This window comes from Carassius auratus, chromosome 49 (genome assembly GCF_003368295.1).
Source record: "Carassius auratus strain Wakin chromosome 49, ASM336829v1, whole genome shotgun sequence".
Classification (NCBI taxonomy): Eukaryota; Metazoa; Chordata; class Actinopteri; order Cypriniformes; family Cyprinidae; genus Carassius; species Carassius auratus.
In genome coordinates, this window is record NC_039291.1 from 10,181,371 (window position 1) to 10,204,790 (window position 23,420).

Consider the following 23,420-nt stretch of genomic DNA (forward strand, 5'->3'; position numbering starts at 1 on the left):
GAATTGGGAGTGCTCTGGCGTCCATAAATGAGGATAAAATTTAACAGTAAAAAGCTTTTTGGTAGTTATGGTATTGCTTTAAGGCATAAGGTGCTTAAATGAAAATTTTAAAGAAGTGGTTCTCATCTGCTTCATTGCATTTTTTGTAAACAGAAGCTTTTTTATTTGTATTACTTGTCCATGACCTCATCACAACATACGCTTTTTTACACCGATGTAAATTATGTTGGTGCAAATGTGCTTACATTTATTCAATGATGTTAATGTTTTGTAAAGATGGAAGCACTCGTACATTACAGTCGATAAGGAATGTAACCAATCAGGATCTTCACTGAGCAGCGTGTGACTTATGTGTGTGAGAGTGGATGGTCTGGGCTGTTTTAAAACATTCTGTGCTTCCGTTTCATCTACGAGATTTGTTGGTGGGTTGAGATAGACTACGGATACCGATAATGGCCAAAAACGACTTATGAGCTCTTATAAATGTTATAAATGTTAATGTATAAGTGTTCTTATTGCAATATATATATTGACTTAATATATACATATATAAATTGACTTAAAGCCTTCAGATACATACACATACCTGTATGTGGAATCAGGGGAAAATGTTGTTTAATACTCTGCTAATATGGAGTTGTTTATTTAAATCAATTTATTTATTTAAATCAATTTATTCGAAATATTTAACATCAATAGACGAGATTCGTGTTTTTATTTTTGCCCTCAATAAGGAAAAAATTATTTTTTTCGATCTTGACCAATCAAGCTGAAAAACAAAGATGCAAAAAATCCTTTTGTGCATAATACATGCAAATGTGTTTACATTTTAAAATGATGAATGAAAGTCTGTATACATGCCAAATATGGTTTTCGTCTTTTTTTGCAACTACTGTATTTATTTCCTTTCCTTTTTTTTTGTGTCTGTTTGGTTTTTTTTATATATATGTGCTTGGGAAAATGCCTATAGTAACACACATGATCATGAGAGATACAAAAGGCATCCTCTGCGAAAAAATGACCCATCTACGATCTCAGCACGGTCAACATTATCTCTTCCAAGCAAGGCTTTTATTTTTTTGTGTGTGTAAAAAGATCCTCTGTCCACCAGGAGGCGACCTCAGATCAGTCTCCCATCGCGCCATTTCGTTGCAGTAAAAGCCGCCAGATGGCAGTTTAGGATTGCTTCTCTCAGGAAAGGCGCGGTTCTGCTTCAGGTCTAATTTACAATATAAAAACATAAACTATCTGGTGAATTAATCGCGCCGATTATTACTGACGTGTGTCCCGGAGGACCCCTTTTGACGGTTGAGGTGAGTTTGTACGAGTTTTGCAACAAATGAGTCTGAATCTTTCCGTGGGGCGCGCGCTCACTGCGTAAATCGAGCTTGCATTAAAGATGGAGGACATGTAAGAGGGAGTGTGTGTATGTGAATGTGTGTGCATGCGCGCGTGCGCGTGCAGGGGGGATGGGATCAATTCTCGAAGGACAGTGTGTGTGCGTGTGCATGCCCCCTGTCCTTGATGACACTGTCTTCCCTTTCACTTGCGGCTATGTTATCTTAATAAACCGAGGTGCGTGTGTTTTGGTGTGTAATTGCAGGGAAGATTGTGACTTTTATGTCTTCCTGCCGCCATGCACGCGGATAGACAGACACTCGGCGCGAGACGCTGCTGTTGTTCTCTCGTGCGGGTCGCTGCTTCTTTGAAATGCAACGTCTGGTTTGTGTGCTTACTACTGAGTTTTCTACACTTCCCCGAGTTGTCACGAATAATATGCCGTATTTACAGACTTGAGGGATGGAGGTTGGTGTTGGTTTAGTAATGTGGGTCAGTAAAAGATAAACAGCTCAACTTTTTGGTCCGAGATGTACACAACTCGGTTAGCTAACGTGAAACATCTTGAAAGGAAAGATGTGTAGAGTGTTAATTACATATTGTTAATCATTCGCAATCCATTTGTCCAGTTTTTCTTACTCCCTTTACAAACATTAATGTCCAAATTAAGCCGGTAGCTCATGAAGGGTTTTTTGAATAGAGGAGGAGTTCAGACAGTAACTTACTTAACATAGTTCAAGGACTAAATCTGTTTTTTGATCACTAAACCGAGCGATGAAAAACTTTGACGCGCAATATTTTATGTTATGGGGTTTGTACAACTAATTGAACAACATAACATGTTTACTGACCCTTTGGAAAGGATTCAACTTGCTTCATTCTGGTTGTAAAATATAATCCAAATAATAATCTGGTTGCTAACCAAATTGTCACAGATCATCTATCCAGACCGATATGACGTCATTTACCCATTAATCAGTTTTCTGTTTATATTCCAAAGCAGTATCGTACACACAACGTTTGCTTTAGATTATACTGCTTTTTGAGGAGAGATGTTGGCAGGTGTCTGTAAATTCTCATACTGTAACTGAGTAAGCACTGAATAGGCGATATCCAAATGTTGTTTTGTGCTCTTTCTGAGTGTTGATTCAGCACTGAACCATGATTCAACACTTTGATGCTTTCTGAGGAAATGTGACTTATTTATTTATATAATGAAAGAAGATTTTGCCAGTTCATCAGGCACTCTTAAGTTAAGAGATAAAATTATTTGACTTCGCTGAATGCTGTATTACTTCAATATTGTTTATTTGGACAGGTTGCATATCTAATTTTGGTTAACATGCAATATTCCATACAAAATATAGAACTGAAATATCAAGGAAATAATAAAATGGAAAAACTGAAAATATTAAGCCCCTTTCCATGCCTAGAAATAATAGGAATTCATGTAATGGATTACATTTTAAAGGTTTAATATGCTGCAAATTGCCCTTAGATTTGCTACATTTTGACTAAATTGTTATTTTTAATACATTTTATTTCTGGTTCACAAATTGGTTTAAATCATGGATTTGCGAATCAGCCTGTTTTTGAAACATTTTAAAAGTTCTCATGCGGTAATTGACTGAAAAGGATTTGGAAATGTGTTGGTCAAAGTGGAGAAAAAAAGCTATCCTATTTGGTTTGTACATACACTTTCTATTTACTCTTATGAAGTCATGGAAGACATGAGTAATAGTGTAACATTAGAGTTTCGCAATTTCTTATACCATTTTAAAAAAAAAACCTTTAATCTGAGACTATTGTGATGAGGGTTTTAGACTAGGTCTGTTCTGAATGAAGGAACCCACATTAGTATAAATACACTTTAGTGTTCAATATTTTGTCCATCTACATGCATTGCACACTCTTGATTAGACCGTAAGGCTTTTACATGTTTATATCATAATTGCTGTGCTAAATGCTGTATGTTTTACTTGGTATCTAAAAGTCTAATTAATCTCAGAGGGTTAGAGTGATATTTGTAAAGATATTATTGGATTTACTCTAGAAGTACGTTAGTCTTATTCTGTGGAAGTGTTGCTGTTTGTACTGTTGCCAGGAATCTGATGGCTTTTTAAATGCATTAAGTAAAGGCTGTGGTTTGTAATTCTATCTATACATCTTGGCATAGGCAAGGGAGGCATTGTGTAAAGCGAAAAATGGTTGATTTCGCAAAAGACCAGGGTTCATCCCCAGAGAACTTATTATAGACTTCAAAACAAAGCCTAATTTAACATTATAGCTAAAAAGAAGGATTTTCAGTTTCTTTAAAGTCTTTTTCTTTGGAGTTTGTTTTAAACCAACTCCTTGGCAGGCCTTAGCTCAAATGTGCTGATTTCATTATCTCTCACCTTTTATAGCGTGAACTATAAGGCAGAAATATTATTAAGGGCCGCTTCAGTTGATGTCCTTGCCGGGCTTTGTCCCTCTGGAGAACCACATATGGAGAGAAAATCTCTCTTTGGTGCATTATGCAAGGAAAGATATCACATTTCTCCTTTGGTCATTCATCTTTTTTGCATTATTTAGTGTTTGTGTATCTGTGCGTGTCTGTATATGCATGTTATACTAAGATAAAAACATGCATTTGTTGTTTTTATATGAGTATTTTACTAATATTCTCAGACGCGTTCCTTCTTGAAACAAATGTTAATTGGAATAAATGATGCCCATATTAATTTGAAACTTGCGTGACTTCACCTTTCTGTTTTATTATGCCCTCTCCTGAGTGCGGGTGTTTTTGGCAAGCAATTTAGATGCGTGACATGTATTCCAGGAGGTCGTTGTTACCATGGAAACACCCTCGGTCATATGTTCTTATCCTGGAAGTTTATTGGCTGTGTTCCTAAGATCAGTGAATGTTGTTTTAAAAGATCAGAAAAATCACTTCACTTGTGGAATGAATGAATAGTTTTAATTACAAAAGTGAATGTAGGTTTATTTTATGTTTTCCTAAGCAGTTTTATGAATATTGATTTGTAGGGGCTTTTAATGTTTGTGTAAACCTTGAGACGGGGCAGAAGGTTCATGCATAAGTTTGAAAGGGGTTTTTTTCTAGTACTGTGCACATGTATTTTCATGACAAGTTTATATGCTTATTAAATTTTCTTTTGTTAAATGATAAATTTGCTGACAGTATAAACCTGTATGCAATAGTTTAATTCTGTGGTACAATCTTGCATAATGGAATAGTTTAGCTCTGCTGTACAATATTACATAAAGCAAATATTGTTGACTATCTATATTTTTTAGCATAATAAGGAATTTACAGAGCCCTTAAGAGTCAACTGTACACCCTAAAAAGGCAAAACACATAAAAGGAATAGTTCACCGGAAAATTGTTGAATATTCATTCATCATTTACTCACACTCATGTTTTCCCAAAAACCTATAAAAAAAAAAAAGATATTTATTTGAGAAAGTCATGCAGGTTTGGAAATATGTGAGGCTGAGTAAAATATTCCACAGTTTTTATTTTTGACATTAACCCTGGAACAAGTTGTATAAATAGTTGGTCTATTTTCTAGATTTACTAGATTTCTCTGAATCTGAGTTTAATCAAGCCAAAGGTTTCTTATACTTGATAAAGTGTTGTTAACTAATAGCATTCTTATTGCACTGCATTTACAATATTTTCCTTTTTTTTTGTGCATATTTAGTTGTAATATGTAACACTGTAGTTTGCACAATTTAATCATTTTCCATCACATTTCAATTGGTTCATTACTTTTCTGTACATTTATTTAAGCAAATTTGGGGTAAAAATTGATATAAGTGTATTAAAAATATGTATTAAATAACCATTCAAGTGGCAGGAATTTAGTACTTTTGAGTAACAGCTGTTCAGAATCTATGGGCACTGATTTTATGTAGGCCATAATTTTTTTTTTTTTAGTAGGAAGAGTGTTAGTGATTTAACAAACAATGTTAAATTTATCTACAAGATCTTATGTAATCTCGCTAAAGGCTGAATTCCACATTGACAAGCCAGATGAAATTACATTATTTAGAAAGTCAGTGTTAGTAATGTAATGTCTCTCGCTGCGGACCACTCTCTTGAAAAGACCTTGATTACGCTGATATCTTCAGAAAGATTTTGAACTATAAATCATTGAGTTTCCTTCAAGCCTGAGGTGGGAATGAATGTCGGCGAGACAAAGCGAGAGCGAACGCTGCTTTTCTCAGTCTCAAGACAATTGTCAAGCTATTTTGAGTGTTTCACAGATCATTAGAGACTGCGTTCTGTCCTTAGCGCGAGTGTTTATGAGATGAACAGATGAAGGGAGATATAAATCCCCTCTCATTTAATTGGAATAAACAGTCTTCACTTCTAAACCAGCCCACGTATACACTTAGAAAGATGTGTAGATAAAGATTTGATCTCAGTATTCAGTGTTAAAAGGGCTACATTTTGACACCAGGATAAATCGTAGAAAGAGGGAATGGTGCACAAGGATTTCAGTTGTGCTTTTTTTTTTTTTGTGAACAGATTTGTGTGGTTATGTTAAGAAAATGTTTACATTCATGCATTTGGTAGATGCTTTAATGCAAAGCTAATTAAAGTGCATTCATGTTGTACATTTCAGCAGTGAAATATACATTGTTAGTGCTATCATGTACATGTTGAGCAACAGAAACAAATGTTAATTCACTAATGAACACATTGAAACTTAAAAAAATGGTAAAGTGTATACAGACCACTACTGAGGAGAAAATGGATTCATAGAAAAATATTCTTTACAATTTTCAGCCATTTTAATTAAGAAGCAGTGAGGGTATTGAAATCTGTGCCATGACTTATTGCTTCTTATCACTGTAAGTTGTGAGCTGCTGCACTTCTGAAAGCTTTTTGTCTGGAACGACTTTAATATGAACTATTTTGGGAATGTTTGCATACTTGAGGAGGTAAAGATGATCTGTTTAGTAGTAAGATATGAGCTTGAAAGTCATTATGTCGTACAAGCATGAAGAAGTACTCTTGATCGAACAAAACCATCAAAGCTAAGCATCAGAAACTACTATTAGAGGTTTGTGCATGATGCACACACTCAGAATGGACAGTTTGGTCTGATGTAAGCCAAACTGAAATAAATGAGATTCAGAGTGTCTTTTCCACATTTAACCCTATTACTAATTCAACTAAGGGCCCAGAATGATTTGAATTTTTTTTTGTTGTGCACAAAGTTGAAGATAACCAGTTATTGGATGCAAGGAAAGGGACATAATTGGTCTGATTTAAAAGCGTCTCACCCAGCCAGTGCCAAGAATAGCCTCATTTGACCGTCATCATACAGTGCAAAGCATTTAATAGTGTGTCCCCAGACTCTAATGAATCTGTGCTCGATGAGAAGCTGCAGGCCCATTAGCACATTCACTGATCCTTTGAGTTGCTTTCAGGGGTTGTTCTGTGCAGCGCCATTATTGGCCACATCTACACTTCTTTTTCCAAATTGACCTCATCGTGAAGACCATTTCATCTTGACCCATATGATCTTTTGTATACCTCTTTGGTTTATGTTTTTAATAGAAATGCAATCCATGTTTTGTTTTTTTCAGATAAATGGTTTCTCTTATGTTTCAAGTAAATTTTCTCTCAGTAAAAAGTTTTATATGAAAAAAGAATAGTACTTTTGATAAAAAAAAACTACCATGTACAATCACATGAGATGAATGAACCGGTTCTTACATACCGTTTTATTTAACATGCAGCAGGTCGATTCATGAGAGCTATCGTTTGAAGAGCACATGACCATCTGAACACCTATTTATAACCCCACTGTTATTGGACACTTGCTGAATATTCATTGCAGAATAAATGAATAATTTCTGACTACAAATGGAATGTTTCTACAAAATCTTGATATTTGTAATATTTGTAATATTTTGTGAAGAGGAGATGATGATGATAGAAATATATATTTTTTTTAGATATGGTAACATTCAATATTATGCAGATTTAAAGAATCAAATGCCTTTTTCACAGAGGCATTGTATGTTTTTTGTTGTTGTTTTGTTTTAGCTAAACTGATACTAGTTTTGAATGCTTTCGTCTATTTTAATCTGATAATCAAGAAATGTACTTGTAATGTATAACTTGAAATGTCTACAAGATGGCTGCCAAGCGACTGACTGACCATAGGACGTTTGGTTGTGTGAGTTTAGGGCGGGGCAACCTGTTTGGTAATAACAATAGTAGGTATGGAAAACCTTTGTGGAAACAATCTTTTTTATTTTTTCAGTTAAGTTGTACTGCTACATAAATTCCACACTGCACCTTTAAATACCAAAAGATTGGAAAATTGTTTCATATTGGCTGCTCATAGTGGGAAGTCGAGAGTCATTTGAAATAAATGGTCATTTACCACGAGCCATTGAACTTGTGAATGTTCCTCCATTGTATATTGCTGACATTGACATTCATATTCAAGTTTTCCCAAAAGGATTCAGCTCTCTTCACTGTCACCAGCCTTCACCGCTGAGGTGTAAATTACATTTTCTTTCTTGAGCTCTACCCATACTAAACTTAACACTTACTCATCAGAAAAAAAGCAGCATGTCTGCTAAACTATAGCTATTTGTGCAAGAATAACATTATTTCAGTATTTGGTTGTTTTATGAGTTTGCTACCCTTTTCTGCCCAAAACTGTGTAGTCTTTTTCCCAGAGCATAAGTTTTGGCATGGGCCATATTTACCGAGATATCCAAATGTGTATGGGGGAGGGGAGCATTACAGATGTAAAGTAAGGGGTTTTATTTTCTCATTATTTCCTCTCCAGAGTACCATCTGACAGCAGTTTGATCTTGAAAACCCTGTATGTTGGGAATTCCAGCCTGCATTCCCGTTGAACTTCATCCATATGTCTGTTTCACGGTTACGTGGGGTGATTCAAGCCTTTTGAATCCTCAATATCCAAACCTCTATCACTACAGTGTGGAAAGTCTCCTCTGGGGGTGGAGAGCCATCTTGTGTTGGTTAAGATCAAATCATGTGTGAAGATGCATCCAAGTGCCTTTTCTAAATCAGAAGGAGATGGGAATATCTGCTTTTCATATTATCTAGTAACGCAGACATAGTCTGATCTAATTTAGATCTGTTTACATCCCATCTCAACTTGACATAAATGTGTTTAGCCATCCTGTCTGCCTCTGTTTCTGCTGTTTCCACAGCAACATGGAAAACCCATGCTTGGGATGCCCCCTAATGGCAGTGTTTCTTTTGTTAAATGTATTTATTAATTTTTTTGCCTCAAGTGCAAGTGATTTAAGGCAAATGTTATTGGCTGTTATAAGTATTCATTATGATTGCATTTGAAGTTTTGCAAAATTTCTTTTTTTTTAAATTCAGTATTATAATTTTATTGAAAATCATGGGTTGTGCTGTCCCTAGTGGCTGTGTGATATTACATTATCTTTTATTTTATTTTTATGTATACATTTCTTTATTTTATATTAAAAAAGTATTCTTTTTTTAAAATAAATTTCATTTAAATGTGTATAAAATCAAATGATTGTCTAATAAATAACAGTTTCAAGCTTCTTATGTCACATTGTGTACAGTACACAATTGCTTTTATTGCTTTATTTATAAGCTTTTTGTACTGTTTTGCATTTATCTGCACACAAATATGTTTCATATCATTCTGATCTGAGATTCTGTTTTCTCTCAATTTTCAGGTTATGCATCTTCAGGTCTGAAGCATTCTGGGCCTGAACTGAAGAATCGCAAACATTCACATCAGCACTGGGTGATTCATCTATAGAGGTCTCCTAGGTTTATCAGAAGACACAACATGATCAACTCAGACTTTCCTGTCTTCCAGTAAGTGAACTCTTTAAAATGATGGCCACTGATATAAATGTGCACAACAATGTTAATAAACCTTTTCATTACGCTGAGCAGGGACTCGTCAAATGACGGGCAAGGCGACACTGTGAGTCTGAGCATGAGCGTCAGTGAGCTGGAAGATTCTGGGGAGGGAAAGGGCAAGAAAAAGAGAGGCAGGCCTGGAAAACAAGGAGTAAGCCCACCACTGATGAGCAGATCAACTGATTGCGTTCATTTTAACCCTAAATGCATGCAACCAGCCACTCTTTCTGATCTTTTTTTTTTTTTTTTTTTTGCCAGGCGGCCAGTAAGAAGGCTCGAAGGTCTCCAGTTGATAAAGGTGGGAGGAGGGCGAATGGAGTGGCCCATCAGAATGGAGAAGGCACAGACCCCAGCACTCTGTTTGAGGTGGTCAAACAAGGCAAAAGTGCCATGCAGGTAAAATGCAACACGCCAAGTGTCTGTCTGCTTCTATCTATTTGAGGTGGAATTAGATTAGAATCAAGTGACTGTTGTTTTTCTTTGCATTTGTTTCCAGTCCGTCATTGATGACTGGATTGAATCTTACAAGCAAGACAGAGACCTTGCACTCCTAGATCTAATCAACTTTTTCATTCACTGTTCTGGCTGTAAAGGTAATTAATCTAATTTATTTCACAATACAGTTCCCAAGTTGCTTTTTTAAACTATGAATCATGGTCAATTGCAATCATAGGATTTAGAAGAGAAAAAGATATTAATGCATCCTGATCCTTTTTTAAATGTGACCGTATCAAAGCAATTTTAAATTAAATTACAGTTATATTTAGGTTCATCTATATGCACCATCATACAGTAAGTCTATATTAATAAGACTGATTTAAACAGGGATACTAATCTGCAGTTTCTCTACCATTTTAAAAGTCTGGTTTTAAAAAGCATTTATTTGCTCAAAAATATGGTAAAGCAGCGATATTGTCCAATATTATTGCAGTTTTTAAAAATGTATATTTTAAAATAGAATTTATTCCTGTGATGGCCATTACTCCAGTCTTCAGTGTCACATTATCCTTTTGAAATCCTTCTAATATGCTGATTTGGTGAAACATTTCTTATTATTATACATTTTTTGACAGCAGTTGCTGCTTACATTTTTTGTGGAATCCATGATACATTTAGTTTTTCATGATTCTTTGATAAATAAAGGTTCAAAAGAACCACATTTATTTTATGTCTTCTGTATCAATATAAAAGCCTTTTGATCAATTTCAACGCATTATTGCGGAATAAACATATTAATTAATTTCAAAAACAACCACAGGCACTGTAAGGATCGAGATGTTCAGGAACATGCAGAATGCTGAAATCATCAGAAAGATGACAGAGGAGTTTGATGAGGTTTGTTATTCTTTTTAACCATATTTCTTCCACCTGAATTCTGCAGTGCTAATGAATTAATAATTTTTTCTGCTCGTCTAATCCAGGACAGTGGCGACTACCCTCTCACTATGGCAGGGCCACAATGGAAGAAATTCCGATATAACTTTTGCGAGTTCATCATGGTTTTGATCCGTCAGTGCCAGTACAGCATCATCTATGATGAATACATGATGGACACAGTCATTTCTCTGCTCACTGGGCTCTCAGACTCACAGGTCCGAGCTTTCAGACACACCAGCACGCTGGCAGGTCAGTCACTCACCATTGACCTTCAAGTTAAACCTGCTACTGCAGTCTTGTTATTAATTTCTGTCTCGTGTCTTGTTTCTGCTGCAGCAATGAAACTGATGACAGCACTGGTAAATGTTGCTCTGAACCTGAGCATCAATCAGGATAACACACAGAGGCAGTATGAGGCCGAACGGAATAAGGTTGCAGGGAAAAGAGCCAATGAGAAGCTGGAAATGCTGCTGGTGAAGAGGAAAGAGGTGAGATGGCTTCCTTTTCGTCCAAGTTTTGTTCTGCCGTCTCATGAATTAGATTTTCAGTCCGATTTCTTGTTTTTCATCTAGCTACAAGAAAACCAAGATGAGATCGAGAACATGATGAACTCAATCTTCAAGGGTATTTTTGTTCACCGTTACAGGTTAGTGGCATACAAGTGGCAGGTAGGACCCCATTTGTGAACAAATTCTGCCCCAATCAGTGTCAAAGTCAAAGCATTTCAATAATCATAGTCTGAATGATTTATCAGTGAGTTAGTCACTGAAGAATCAGACTGATTTTTAGAAATCCTTATCTAATTATCACAAATGACTAGAAACCAATAAGTCAATATGTTTCATAATCCTGTGGATTTCATATTGTGTTCCCTTTTTTTCTTTCAGGGATGCCATAGCAGAAATCAGAGCAATTTGCATAGAAGAGATTGGCGTTTGGATGAAGCTATACAGTGATGCTTTTCTCAATGACAGTTACTTGAAGTATGTGGGTTGGACGCTACATGACAGAGTATGTATTATTACGTTCCCCCCTTTCTAGTCTAGTATTTATTTATCTGTCTGCGTTAATATCTATCAAGCATATCATACAATTTAAAATTATATTTACAAGATGAAATATTATTGATCTAGATTTTTGAATATTGTGTAACATGTAATCCTTTACAGCAAGGTGAAGTTCGACTCAAATGTCTAAAAGCCCTTCAGACTCTCTACACCAACAGAGAGCTTTACCCCAAACTTGAGCTCTTCACCAATCGATTTAAGGTAATATATATAAACACAGTTCTGAAATCTCCAGTACAATTTTCAAAAGTGCTGTTTCTGAGTGCTGTAGTCATCAGTTTGGAAACGTCATGATGTCACTTCCTTCCCCTCAGGACCGTATTGTGTCCATGACACTGGATAAAGAGTATGATGTGGCAGTAGAGGCCATACGACTTGTCACTTTGATTCTGCAGTAAGTATTTTTATGCAGTCTTTATTTTTTGAGATTCTTTGACTCCATAGCAATGTTAAATATCATATTATATAATATTACATTAGAGAGGATTATAAAACATAATATAATGTAGTAATAATATTATTATATTATAGAATAATACTTAAAAAATATGTATTGTATAGATAGTAAGTATAGTTCCTTAAATAGCCTCTCCTGAGTTTCTTATAATATTTATCTTCTATTTCCTTAAATCTCTCCCATCTATATTTTTTCCCCTCCTCTAGTGGTAGTGAGGACGCTCTGTCTAATGAAGACTGTGAGAACGTCTACCATCTGGTGTATTCAGCTCATCGTCCTGTTGCTGTAGCAGCTGGAGAGTTCCTTCATAGAAAGTGAGATGAATGATTGTGTTTTCGACGGCCACATTTGACTCTTTTAAACATGAAGGCAGCACAGCAGACTTCTCCGATGTATTGATCAGTTGGTTGTTGCGTCTGGCTGCAGGTTGTTCAGCAGGCATGACCCTCAGGCTGAAGAGGCTTTGGCGAAAAGACGAGGCCGAAACAGCCCTAACGGGAACCTTATAAGAATGCTAGTGCTTTTCTTCCTGGAGAGCGAGGTGAGAGAAATTCCGATTTTATTTTGGTGGTTTTATACGCAGGCTGCATTCTGTATTCACCAGACATTCATTTATTAGCTCATTTCTTCACTTAGAATTTGATTTCATTATTTACAAATGATGTGTGCCAAGAAAGTAACAAACTGGACGCAGAATTGGAATTTGAGAAAGTAGAACACATTGGGTAAACTTGGATGTGCACATACCTATTGTGCTAATGAAGACACCCCTATTGTGCCATCAGCCCATTTCGCGGTGTGGTTTCTTGGCCTCCACAGAGTATGCGTCAAAGAGACCTAAGGCCTTGAAATATGACATACTGCCCTAACAAAAGCCACATTTTGTGCCCTTTTTTTTTTTTCTTACAGAACCAAGTCTTTTTTTTTTATAGACCGTTGAAACTGTCAAATAGGACAATGCACACACCTGTATTATGCCATCAGCCCATTTCGTGTCATGGTTTCTCCACCACCAAAGAGGATGTGTTAAATTGGACTTTAGGCATTGATATTAGTGATAATAAGGAAAGCCAAATTCATGTGCATCCATGCTCTCATTTTATTCATAGTAAGGTGGCAGTGATGCACAGAATTGTAGAAATTGTAGCATGCAAAAAAATTCCCATGCGCATGTGAAGAGTTTCTTGAAGGCACAAAAAAATATCTTGAGGGCTTAGGAAAGTCTTATTTTAGGGGCTCTGTATGTTGTCACTTCAAGAAAATCAATGAAGAAAAAACCCTGAGAAAATGTTAACATTTACAGATGACTGTACTAGGAGCCCTGTTTTTATTCAAATTTTAATTCCACCTCCTTTGTGGTCTGGCCAATTGAATTATAATTCTGGCTTCATAAAAAAAAAGCCAGCTCTTAGCTCCTGATATTTCCCAAAACCCTAGTTATTGCTGCTTATCTAACCATTTTCCTGTCTTGTTTGGTAGCTTCACGAGCATGCAGCGTACCTGGTGGACAGTCTGTGGGACAGCTCACAGGATCTGCTGAAAGATTGGGACTGCATGGTCGAGCTCCTGCTGGAGGACCCTTTGCAGGGGGAAGAGGGTACAGCTACCCACATTTATTTCAGATCTCTCTGGATGAAACTAGCATGTATCTTTGTGTTGCTCATTAGTCCTGTCTGATTGTGGGGTTTTTGCTAGTGTTGGGAGACCGGCATGAGAGCGCACTGATCGAGCTCATGGTCTGTACCATCAGACAGGCAGCCGAAGCTCATCCGCCTGTGGGCAGAGGAACAGGAAAGAGGGTACGTTGTCTTAGAATTGGTATCTAATGTAGACATATTATAGACTCTAGGTTTAAAGACTTTCTGTTGTTGTTCTTCTTGTCCCTCAGGTGCTCACTGCCAAAGAGAAGAAGACACAGATCGACGATAAGAACAGACTGACTGAACACTTGATTGTAGCTCTGCCCATGCTGCTTTCGAAGGTAAAGTAGCGAGGTCCAGTAATGTCAGTAAAGTTCATGATGCAGGAGAATATCAATATATATATATATTTTAAAATGTATTTTATTTGTGGGGAGTTGTGGCCTAGTGGTTAGAGAGTTTGACTCCTAACCCTAAGGTTGTGGGTTCGAATCTTGGTCATACTTGGCTGAATGTCACGTCACTTTTTCACTTTTTATTCAGTCTTCAGCTGTCAGCTTTCAGCATCACCCGATTCTTCAGAAATAATTCTAATATGCTCTTGCATATTAAAAGTTCTTGCTTAAGAAATGGTTAAATGAAATAAAAAATGCAAGGATGCATTAAATTGATTAAATGTGACTGTAAAGAAATGTATCATGTTAAAAAATATTTAGTTTTCTTATAATACAATAATTATTTTGAACTTTGTTTTTCAAAGAATCCTAAGAAAAAGTTTAATGGTTTCCACAAAAATATTAAGCAACACCGCTGTTTTTTAACATTCTTGAACAAATATTTGTTGAATCAGAATTTTAGATGATTTTAAATTGTAATAAAAGGTCATAATTTTGCGTGGTAGTGAATATACATGCATAAATGTGAAAAATACTAGCTAGCTTGTGATGGCATAAAGATGCTGAAACGAATGACTTTGAATGGCACAGGAGAAATGCTTCATCTTTGTTCTGCTTTTGCCTTTAGTACCAGGCTGATGCTGAAAAGGTTGCAAACCTCCTTCAGGTCCCTCAGTACTTCGATCTTGAAGTCTACAGTTCAGGACGAATGGAAAAGGTCTTTTAGAGTTCTTACTACTGTGACATAAAAGTTTCTACTGACACATTGTGTTTAGTTGTTTTCTGATCTTTTTTCCTGTGTCTTTCTGGCTGTGTTTAGCATCTGGATGCCCTGCTGAAGCAGATCCGGGTGGTGGTGGACAAACACATTGAGATGGAGGTTCTGGAGGCATGTAGCAAGACTTACAGCATCCTGTGCAGTGAAGAATACACCATCATGAACCGCGTGGATATCGCTCGCAGCCAACTCATCGACGAGCTCATGGACCGATTCGCTCACTCAGTAGAAGACCTTCTGCAGGAGGTGAAAGAGCAGCTTTTTCATCTTATATATGAATATTAGTGACTGGCCTTTATGCATTCGATATTATATTCTGTCTTTGTATATTTCTTTATTTCTAGGGTGATGAAGCAGATGATGATGACATTTATAATGTTCTTTCAACGCTAAAGAAGCTCACTGCTTTCCATAAGTAAGATACCAATTCCCTCTGATTTTGTCTTTTGAAATGCAGAACTTCTTTCATTCAGGTTTGTTTTGTGTTTTCCAGTGCACATGACCTTACAAAGTGGGACCTTTTCAAAAATTGTTATCGATTGTTGAAGATGGGGATTGAACAGGGCTCCATGCCAGAGCAGGTATAGTGTTAAACAATGAAAATGAATGGCAGTTAATGGAATTTGAACGTTCAAATTTAAAAACATTGAATAAACTGGCATGAAATAAAATGTACAATATATATTTATATTTTCAAATAAATGCTGTCCTTTTGAACTTGCTGTAAATTCAAGAATCCTACAAAAAAAGGCATGATGGTTTCCACAAAATATTTAAGTAGCACAACTGTTTTTAACATTGAGAGTAAATGTTTCTAAAGTATCAAATCGGCAATATGATATTTTTTTTAAGGCTTATTAGACTCTGGCTGCCTTTTGGCATCACATAAATAAGTTACATTTTAAAATATATTAAAACAGAAAAGTTAAAGTTTACATTGTTACTGTTTTCACTGTATTCTCTTCTAATAAATGCAGCCTTGATTAGCAAAAGAGACTTTATCACCCCAAACATTTGAACTGTAGTGTATACAAAACCAAAATAAAAGCTTGATAAACGAGATTTACTTTAGAAAAACCACAAATATTAATAACTAGGAATGAGTTGTAACATTTTTATAATAGAATAGTCCTTTGTAAACCAGTGCTTTAAGTGTTGAATCTTTATTCTCTTGTCTTGTGGTCAGATTGCTGTCCAGGCTCTGCAGTGCTCTCATTACTCCATCCTGTGGCAGCTGGTGAAAATTACTGAAGGATGCCCATCAAAGGTACAGTTGCCCAGTACATAAGTCTGATTTATTTAGGTTCTCTGAGAATTATGTGTGACAGAGTTCATATGTGTTTCCTGGGCAGGATGATCTTGTGGCATTAAGGAGGGTGGTGAAGTCTTTTCTAGCAGTTTGCCAACAGTGCCTGTCCAATGTGAACACTCCAGTCAAAGAGCAGGTGTGTAAAGGCATTTTAATGACATTAGCTGCGTTTACATGGACGCTTCCAATCGTAATAGGACTATGTAATAGAAGCACAATCAGAAAAAAAAATTCACATGTAAACATGTCAGTCGGATTGAATTGGCTCGATCCAACTAAAATTTTAATCGGATTGTAAAGGGTGGTTTATCCCTTTTGTAATCCGAGCGAGAGGACATGTAAACACTTGATCGTATTGAAAACCGAAATTGGAAAGGACAGCGCATGCGCAGTAACATAGAAATAGCGTAATGACGTATGACGCGCGGAACGAGGTGTTCTTCCTGGTGAATAAAGTGTCATAAATAAGTGTCCTGTCATTATAAATGTCCCCTTTCACTCAGCGTATGTGAAGTGGAACACGATAACGTCCCACCAGTCCTCATTTAAGACTCTCATCAACAGACATCTAGTTTTGAATGCGGGAAGAGGCACTTTTACTACTAGTTTTTTTTTTTTTTTTGCAAAGTTGAGCAGCACAACAGTTCATTTGCTGGTCGTCGCCTAATTAGGACCCGAAGTAGATAAATATAACGTGTGCTTTTTAAAACAGCAGCGGGAAACTCTGTGTATTCATGTAAGAGTAAATCTGATCAGAAGCTTGTGACATGTAAACGCGCACATCAACCCGATCACTCTATTCAGCGTTCATGTAAACACTACGTTCGGATTCGTCAATCAGAATTAATTCATTCCGATGAAAAAAAAGTGTCCATGTAAACGCACCTATTGACAAACGTTTTGCTGGTGTTCTTTAATTATGATGTTCAAGGGATAGTTAACCAAAACATTTAATTCTGTCATTAATTACTCACTCTCAAGTTGTTCCAAACCTAGAAGACCTTCATTCATCTTCGGAAAACAGAATATTTCTGATGAAATCTGAAAGCTTTTTGACCCTGCATAGACCGGAACGCAACTGACACATTCAAGGCCCAGAAACGTAGTAAGGACACCGTTAACATAGTCCATGTGACATCAGTGTTTCAATCGTAATTTTATGAAGACTTTTTTTCCAAAAAGAAAACAAAAATAGCGACTTAACACAAAAAGTGTTCTCATAGCTTCATAAAATTAAGGTTAAACCACTGATGTCCCATGGTCTGTTTTAACAATGTCCTGGCTACCTTTCTAGGCCTTGAACGTAACAGTTGTTTTATAGGGTCAGAAACAGTGTTCCCTCTAAGCTGTGTAAATATTTTTTTTTTAGCGAACACAGCACAGTAAAAAAAAAACACTCAGGTAACCACAAATATAAATAGCACACAAGTTAGAAGTTATAAAAACATAATTTTTTTGTGTGTGCACTGTACAGGTCTGGTATAGTGTAGTGGTTTTGCTCAAGTGGTGAAATGTCCGCCCAATAGAGAAAAGTTTTGCTCAGGCAGAAAGAAACATTAGAGGGGACATTGGTCAGAAAGCTCTCGGATTTCATCAGAAATATCTTAATTAGTGTTCCAAAGATAAACAAAAATCTAACGGTTTGGAAAGTCATGAGGAAAAGTAATGACAGAATTTAAATTTTTGGGTGAACTATCCCTTTAAATTTCAGTTTCAGTGTGTGCTATGAGTCACTCTTTTCAAGAGTTTGTCTGTTTCATCTCCACAGGCTTTCATGTTGCTTTGTGACCTGCTGATGATTTTCAGTCACCAGTTGGTCGCAGGCGGTCGAGAAGCTCTGCAGCCGTTGGTCTTCAACCCAGACAGTGCTCTGCAGAATGAACTGCTCAACTTTGTCCTGGATCATGTGTTTATCGACCAGGATGATGAAAATCAAAGCATGGGTGTGTGTCTGTTTTGATAACCTGGACTTTTGTGATCAGAACTATCCTGAGACTCAGACAGTGAAATAATAAGGAATTGGAGAATTTATTTATAAAGCACTTAAATATATGTTGATATTTCTGAAAGGTGTCCAAAAAAAAACAATAAGCACTACCATTTAAATGTTGGAGATGATAAGATTTGAATTTGAATTAAATTATTCCTTTTTTTTTCAGCAACAAAACTGGAGTAATGATGCTGAAAAATTAAGCTATTCCATTAAAGGAATAAATTACATTTTTTTAAAAATAGAAGTTACATTTTTCTAATTATTGTGAAATAATTATTCTAAATATTACTGAATTTATTAAATAAATGGAATGGTGAATATAAGAGAATGAATCATTTCTTAAAGAGAAAATCTTTTGAGCAGTAGTGTACTTGCCATGCACTATACATCATTTAATCAATATTTCTTAAAGAGTCTCTGCCTTAAATTGTTCAATTTCAGAGGGTGACGAAGAGGACGAAGCCAATAAGATTGAGGCTCTTCATAAGAGGAGGAATCTGTTGGCCGCCTTCTGCAAACTAATCATCTACGACATTGTGGACATGCCTGCTGCTGCTGACATCTTCAAACAATACATGAAGGTATGAAAAACTGGGATACATTTAAACCGCACACCTCTGTATGGTTAAAACGTGATTCAAATAACTGGTGTTTATTTTTCAGTATTACAATGACTATGGAGACATCATCAAAGAAACCTTGAGTAAGGCCCGACAGATGGACAAGATCCAGTGTGCGAAGACCCTAATCCTCAGCTTGCAGCAGGTATGGGATATGATTTTAGGATGAGATTTATTTTTTTCGCAGTTGATTACAACTTACAAATTTCCTCCCTGATGCTTCAATATTTCAATGTGACACGTTTGTTTACAGCTCTTCAATGAGCTGATCCAGGACCAAGGACCTAACCTGGACCGAACGTCGTCCCATGTCAGCGGCATTAAGGAATTGGCCCGTCGCTTTGCACTCACATTTGGGCTGGACCAGATCAAAACCAGAGAGGCCGTGGCCACACTGCACAAGTAAGAAACTTGGCATGCACCATCTTTAAATTAAAATTAAATTAAATGTATGCATTTAGCAGACACTTTTATCCAAAGCGACTTACAGTGCAATTAGGCTATATATTTTTACCTATCATGTGTTCCCGGGGAATCGAACCCCCATCGTTGCGCTTAATAGCGCAATGCTCTACCAATTGAGCTACAGGAACACTTTACTGCACAGTTTATATCTAAAGAATAAAAAGCAATTCATAGCAGAACCAGAGCTGATTTTAATGACCTTCGGTTGTTTTTAACTCTAGATGTTTAATGGGAATGTTTGCATGAACTAATGTTATATAACAAACACAGGGATGGGATTGAGTTCGCCTTCAAGGTCCCGAATCCGAAAGGACCAGAGTACCCTCCACCGAACCTGGCTTTCCTGGAGGTGCTCTGTGAGTTCTCCTCCAAACTCCTGCGACAGGACAAAAAGACTGTGTAAGTTAAAACACTTTGAGGATGATTTATGTGTGTATAATTTAGTTCATCCAAAAATGAAAATCATCCTCATTTACCTCTTTGGAACATGAAAAAACAGATCTTGAAGAATGTTAGTAACCAAATGGTTTCAGTACGATTTTATCTTTTGTCCGTAAAATTGAAACCAAAATGGTTTGGTATTGCATGATTGGCTAGTATATTATGATAGAATTTTCATTTTTGGACGGACTGTCCCTTGAAGTCTTTATTATTGCTATTTTTTGCAATTTAGAATAATGAGAACATTACCGAACTGTGTCCAGACATTGGGCACCGTGTTGTGCATGTTACATAGATTCACTCTGTTTAATGTGTTCATGCCACAGTCATTCCTATCTGGAGAAGTTTATGACAGAGTATATGATGGAGAGAAGAGAGGACGTCTGGCTGCCTCTCATCGCATACAGGAACTCCCTTCTGACAGGAGGAGATGACGACCGACTGTCTGTCACCACCGGCGCCAGCTCTACCAGCAAAGCCAGCACGGTCCGCAGCAAAAGGGGTCGACCACCACAGAACAAAAGACGACCGGAAGGTAGAATAAAACCTTCTGATCTTTCAAACAAGAGTTGTGAAGCTCACAAAATGTATTAATCTTAAAAATCTAACTGCAAAATAAAATAAAATGTCCTATTATTCATTTGTCCCTGACCTCATAGTGTTCACATCGTCTCTGATTAATCTGATTTGATATTGATGTCCTTTTGTGTCACCTGACAGAAGAGACTGTTGAGGGTCCGTGGGTAATGCGTAATGACACACTGCAGACACCAGGGGCCCTTCACACCCCACAGCTCACATCCACTGCCCTGAGAGAAAATCCCAGACAGGCAGCGGATCACATCCCAGACCAAGACTCGTCGGAACCAGGCTCAGAACCAGACTACATGCACAAGTATGGATTTAAAGCCTAATAAAAACAGACAGCTGTTTTTTTTTCACATTGAAGGATAGACAGGAGAAACATTATGCAGAACGTGCCGTTTTCTTATGTAACTTGAGCTCCTGCTGAAGCAATTCTCACACTGTTCTCGCATCACTTTGTCCCCTCACATTCAGTCCTCAGATGCAGATGTCATGGTTGGATCAGCAGAAGATGGAGGAGGTGAACAGAAAAGAGAGAGGAGGGATGAACTACATGAAATCACGCAGTGGTGGAGTGAGACAGCAGGTGTACGTACTCAAACTGACCATGATGCTAAGCAGTGGACATTTCAGAAAGCTTTTTGTCCTTTACTAAAGCACCAAAGTCATGAGAAGTCATCACAGCAATTATAACCATGTGTGCAATGACTTAACCCCCTTTAATCCTAATAGATTAGATGTTACATAATAAAATATATAATTACATAAGACAATATTTAACACACACATGTATAAATAATGTAAAAAAAATTGCTCATTGCTTTTATAAAAAGGCAGCAACAGCAATATAAGTAAATTATTATTAACAAATATATTTATATATTACATATGTTAAAATAGTAATTTTATAGAATAATAAAAACTTACTTATAATTACATTTAATTTAATCCAGTTAAAAAAGTATGTATTGCATACACTTATTAAATGGGAAGATATTTAAGTTATAATAACTGTCAGAATAAAATAGATTTAATTATATATTATTAGATAATAAAAAATTAAGACATTTATACAGTAATAATAACGTATTAATATATAATAATACAAATCTAGATATATAGTTTATTCGAGTAAGCGTAAGTATAGTTTAAGAAATGAATGCCTGATTAGAAAACTACAGTTTATCGTATCCTTAAAACTCGTTATTCCTTTCAGACGAGGCCTCATGGAAGATGACGCCGAGCCCATCTTCGAGGACGTGATGATGTCCTCCCGCGGTCAGCTAGAGGACATGAATGAGGAATTCGAGGATACGATGGTGATAGATTTGGTAAGCGCTTACAGATGTGCTGAGCTCTGCTTTGTGACTTCTTTAGTGCATTTGTAATGTTTCTGGTGACAGCCAAGACTACGGCTCAAGTGACAACATCTGTTCATCTGTAAGATTAGATCCTTGAGGTCATTTTTGCTCATGTGTCCGTTCCACGTTTTAGCCGGCATCGAGAAACCGGAGAGAAAGAGCTGAACTCAGACCAGACTTTTTTGACTCTACTGCCATAATGGAAGATGATGCTGTGAGTGCACCTTTAAGACATTAATATGTAAATTAGATCTAGGTGTAAAAATGTAACTTGTTTTGTAGGATTACCACATTTAAATCATCAAATGGAAACCCTGTTTTGTTTTAAACATCATTCTGAACATGCTTTTTTCATTCAGTGCTCTGAATAGTGATCAATTTACCTTGTCGTCGTCTTCTAACAGGGATTCGGAATGCAGATGTTTTGAGCGAGATTTCAGCCTCTGTGGGGATCACAACCAGCAACCAACAAGAATCACATCGTCAATGTTTATTTTGTGTTTTAATAGCAGTTTTCACACAACTACTCAAGCATGTGAGCTTCCTTTCTTAGTTTTGTGGTCGGCCAAAATCCCATTGTGAGCCTTTCCTGTCAGTCAGCATTTCCTCAGTTCATAAGGACCAAGAAAGCCTGAACAATCTGTAATCTGCTGGTCTCACGTTGGTGTAACGATTTCAGCAACATCTCCACTGTATCGGTTCCTGTTTTTCACATCCAGTGATTTCTCAGAGCAGATGTGGTTTAATCAGACCTTGTTCGGACAGAAGTGTTGTGACTCCACTGCTTTCTAGCTATTTTTAAGACTACCACCCATTCATGTTCCGGTTTTGTTCAGGGTGAAATTTAGAAAGCATACATTCATAAGCTAGAGCCGTGATTATTTTCTTTTCATGTTTGTCCAGAAGTTCTATTGGCCTTAATGTATTATGGCTTGAATTTGGTGTTAGATTACTTCGTTTATCAGATTAGTTAAAGCAAAGCCCACATTTGTTCAGGACAACTTTTTAAAACTAAAAATGTTCGGATGTATGCGGCTATTTCAGGAGGAAGTACATCGAAGTATTCATTCATTCAGACACTGGTCATGTGTTGAAGAACTTGTTTGTTCTCGTTTTAAAGACATGTTTACCTCCTCTGTTTAGTCTGCTCAGTGATTTACCTTTTTACTGTGCTTTTTTGGAAACATTGTAGCTTTCACACAATACTGTATTGCTGTGAACATTTATTAATCGTTTATTGGGCTTTTAGGTCCATCTGAATATCCACAGAGCAGGTTTTGAACAAGCCTGTGTGGGATTGAAGAGTGATGTCAGAATCCTTGTTTAGACCAATGCTTTTAGATACAATTCTGTTTCAAGACTCCGATCAAACAACGGGATTGTCATTTATTTTAACCTTTTAACTGTTCAAACTTTGCTTTTTTTTAAAAAAAAAACAACAACAAAAAATGTTTAAATAAAAGTATTTAAAAGTATTGTCAAGTATTTTGTGCAACCTACCTTGTTACTAATACACATTAATTGTTGCTATATGCAGTATTTGTTTAGATTATTCTCAGAAACTTTGGGACTAACATCAGTGAGGCATATCTATGTAAATAAAATAAAAAACAATCTCATTCTCTTTGAGACATAGGAAAGGAAGAGTAAGGATTGTCAACAAATATTGGTTTTACTGGGAA

At 36.5% G+C, this 23,420-nt stretch overlaps 1 protein-coding gene across 1 annotated transcript; it reads left to right on the top strand.

Moving 5' to 3' along the window:
• Positions 1-1,129: 1,129 nt before the first annotated feature.
• On the top strand, positions 1,130-23,211 carry LOC113066153 (cohesin subunit SA-1-like). The gene is made up of 34 exons (XM_026237859.1): positions 1,130-1,313; positions 9,058-9,202; positions 9,284-9,401; positions 9,509-9,646; positions 9,747-9,843; positions 10,509-10,585; positions 10,672-10,876; positions 10,964-11,115; positions 11,200-11,273; positions 11,515-11,638; positions 11,797-11,895; positions 12,009-12,088; positions 12,358-12,465; positions 12,578-12,692; positions 13,631-13,748; positions 13,847-13,950; positions 14,040-14,132; positions 14,815-14,904; positions 15,007-15,210; positions 15,309-15,379; positions 15,458-15,545; positions 16,151-16,231; positions 16,317-16,409; positions 18,042-18,216; positions 18,708-18,847; positions 18,930-19,031; positions 19,140-19,288; positions 19,622-19,750; positions 20,119-20,327; positions 20,513-20,687; positions 20,852-20,965; positions 21,594-21,708; positions 21,872-21,952; positions 22,143-23,211. Exons 2-34 carry the CDS (start codon positions 9,174-9,176, stop codon positions 22,164-22,166), a joined length of 3,771 nt encoding a protein of 1,256 aa, XP_026093644.1. The 5' UTR covers positions 1,130-1,313; positions 9,058-9,173; the 3' UTR covers positions 22,167-23,211.
• Positions 23,212-23,420: the final 209 nt, after the last annotated feature.

What these genes read in the sequence shown, in the direction of transcription:
- LOC113066153 (XM_026237859.1), top strand. Translation starts at nt 9,174, where the DNA reads ATGATCAACTCAGACTTTCCTGTCTTCCA. An exon ending in CGACAGGACAAAAAGACTGT is followed by an intron (nt 19,751 to 20,118) that starts GTAAGTTAAAAC and finishes TTCATGCCACAG; the next exon opens with TCATTCCTATCTGGAGAAGT. An exon ending in GAACCAGACTACATGCACAA is followed by an intron (nt 20,688 to 20,851) that starts GTATGGATTTAA and finishes CCTCACATTCAG; the next exon opens with TCCTCAGATGCAGATGTCAT.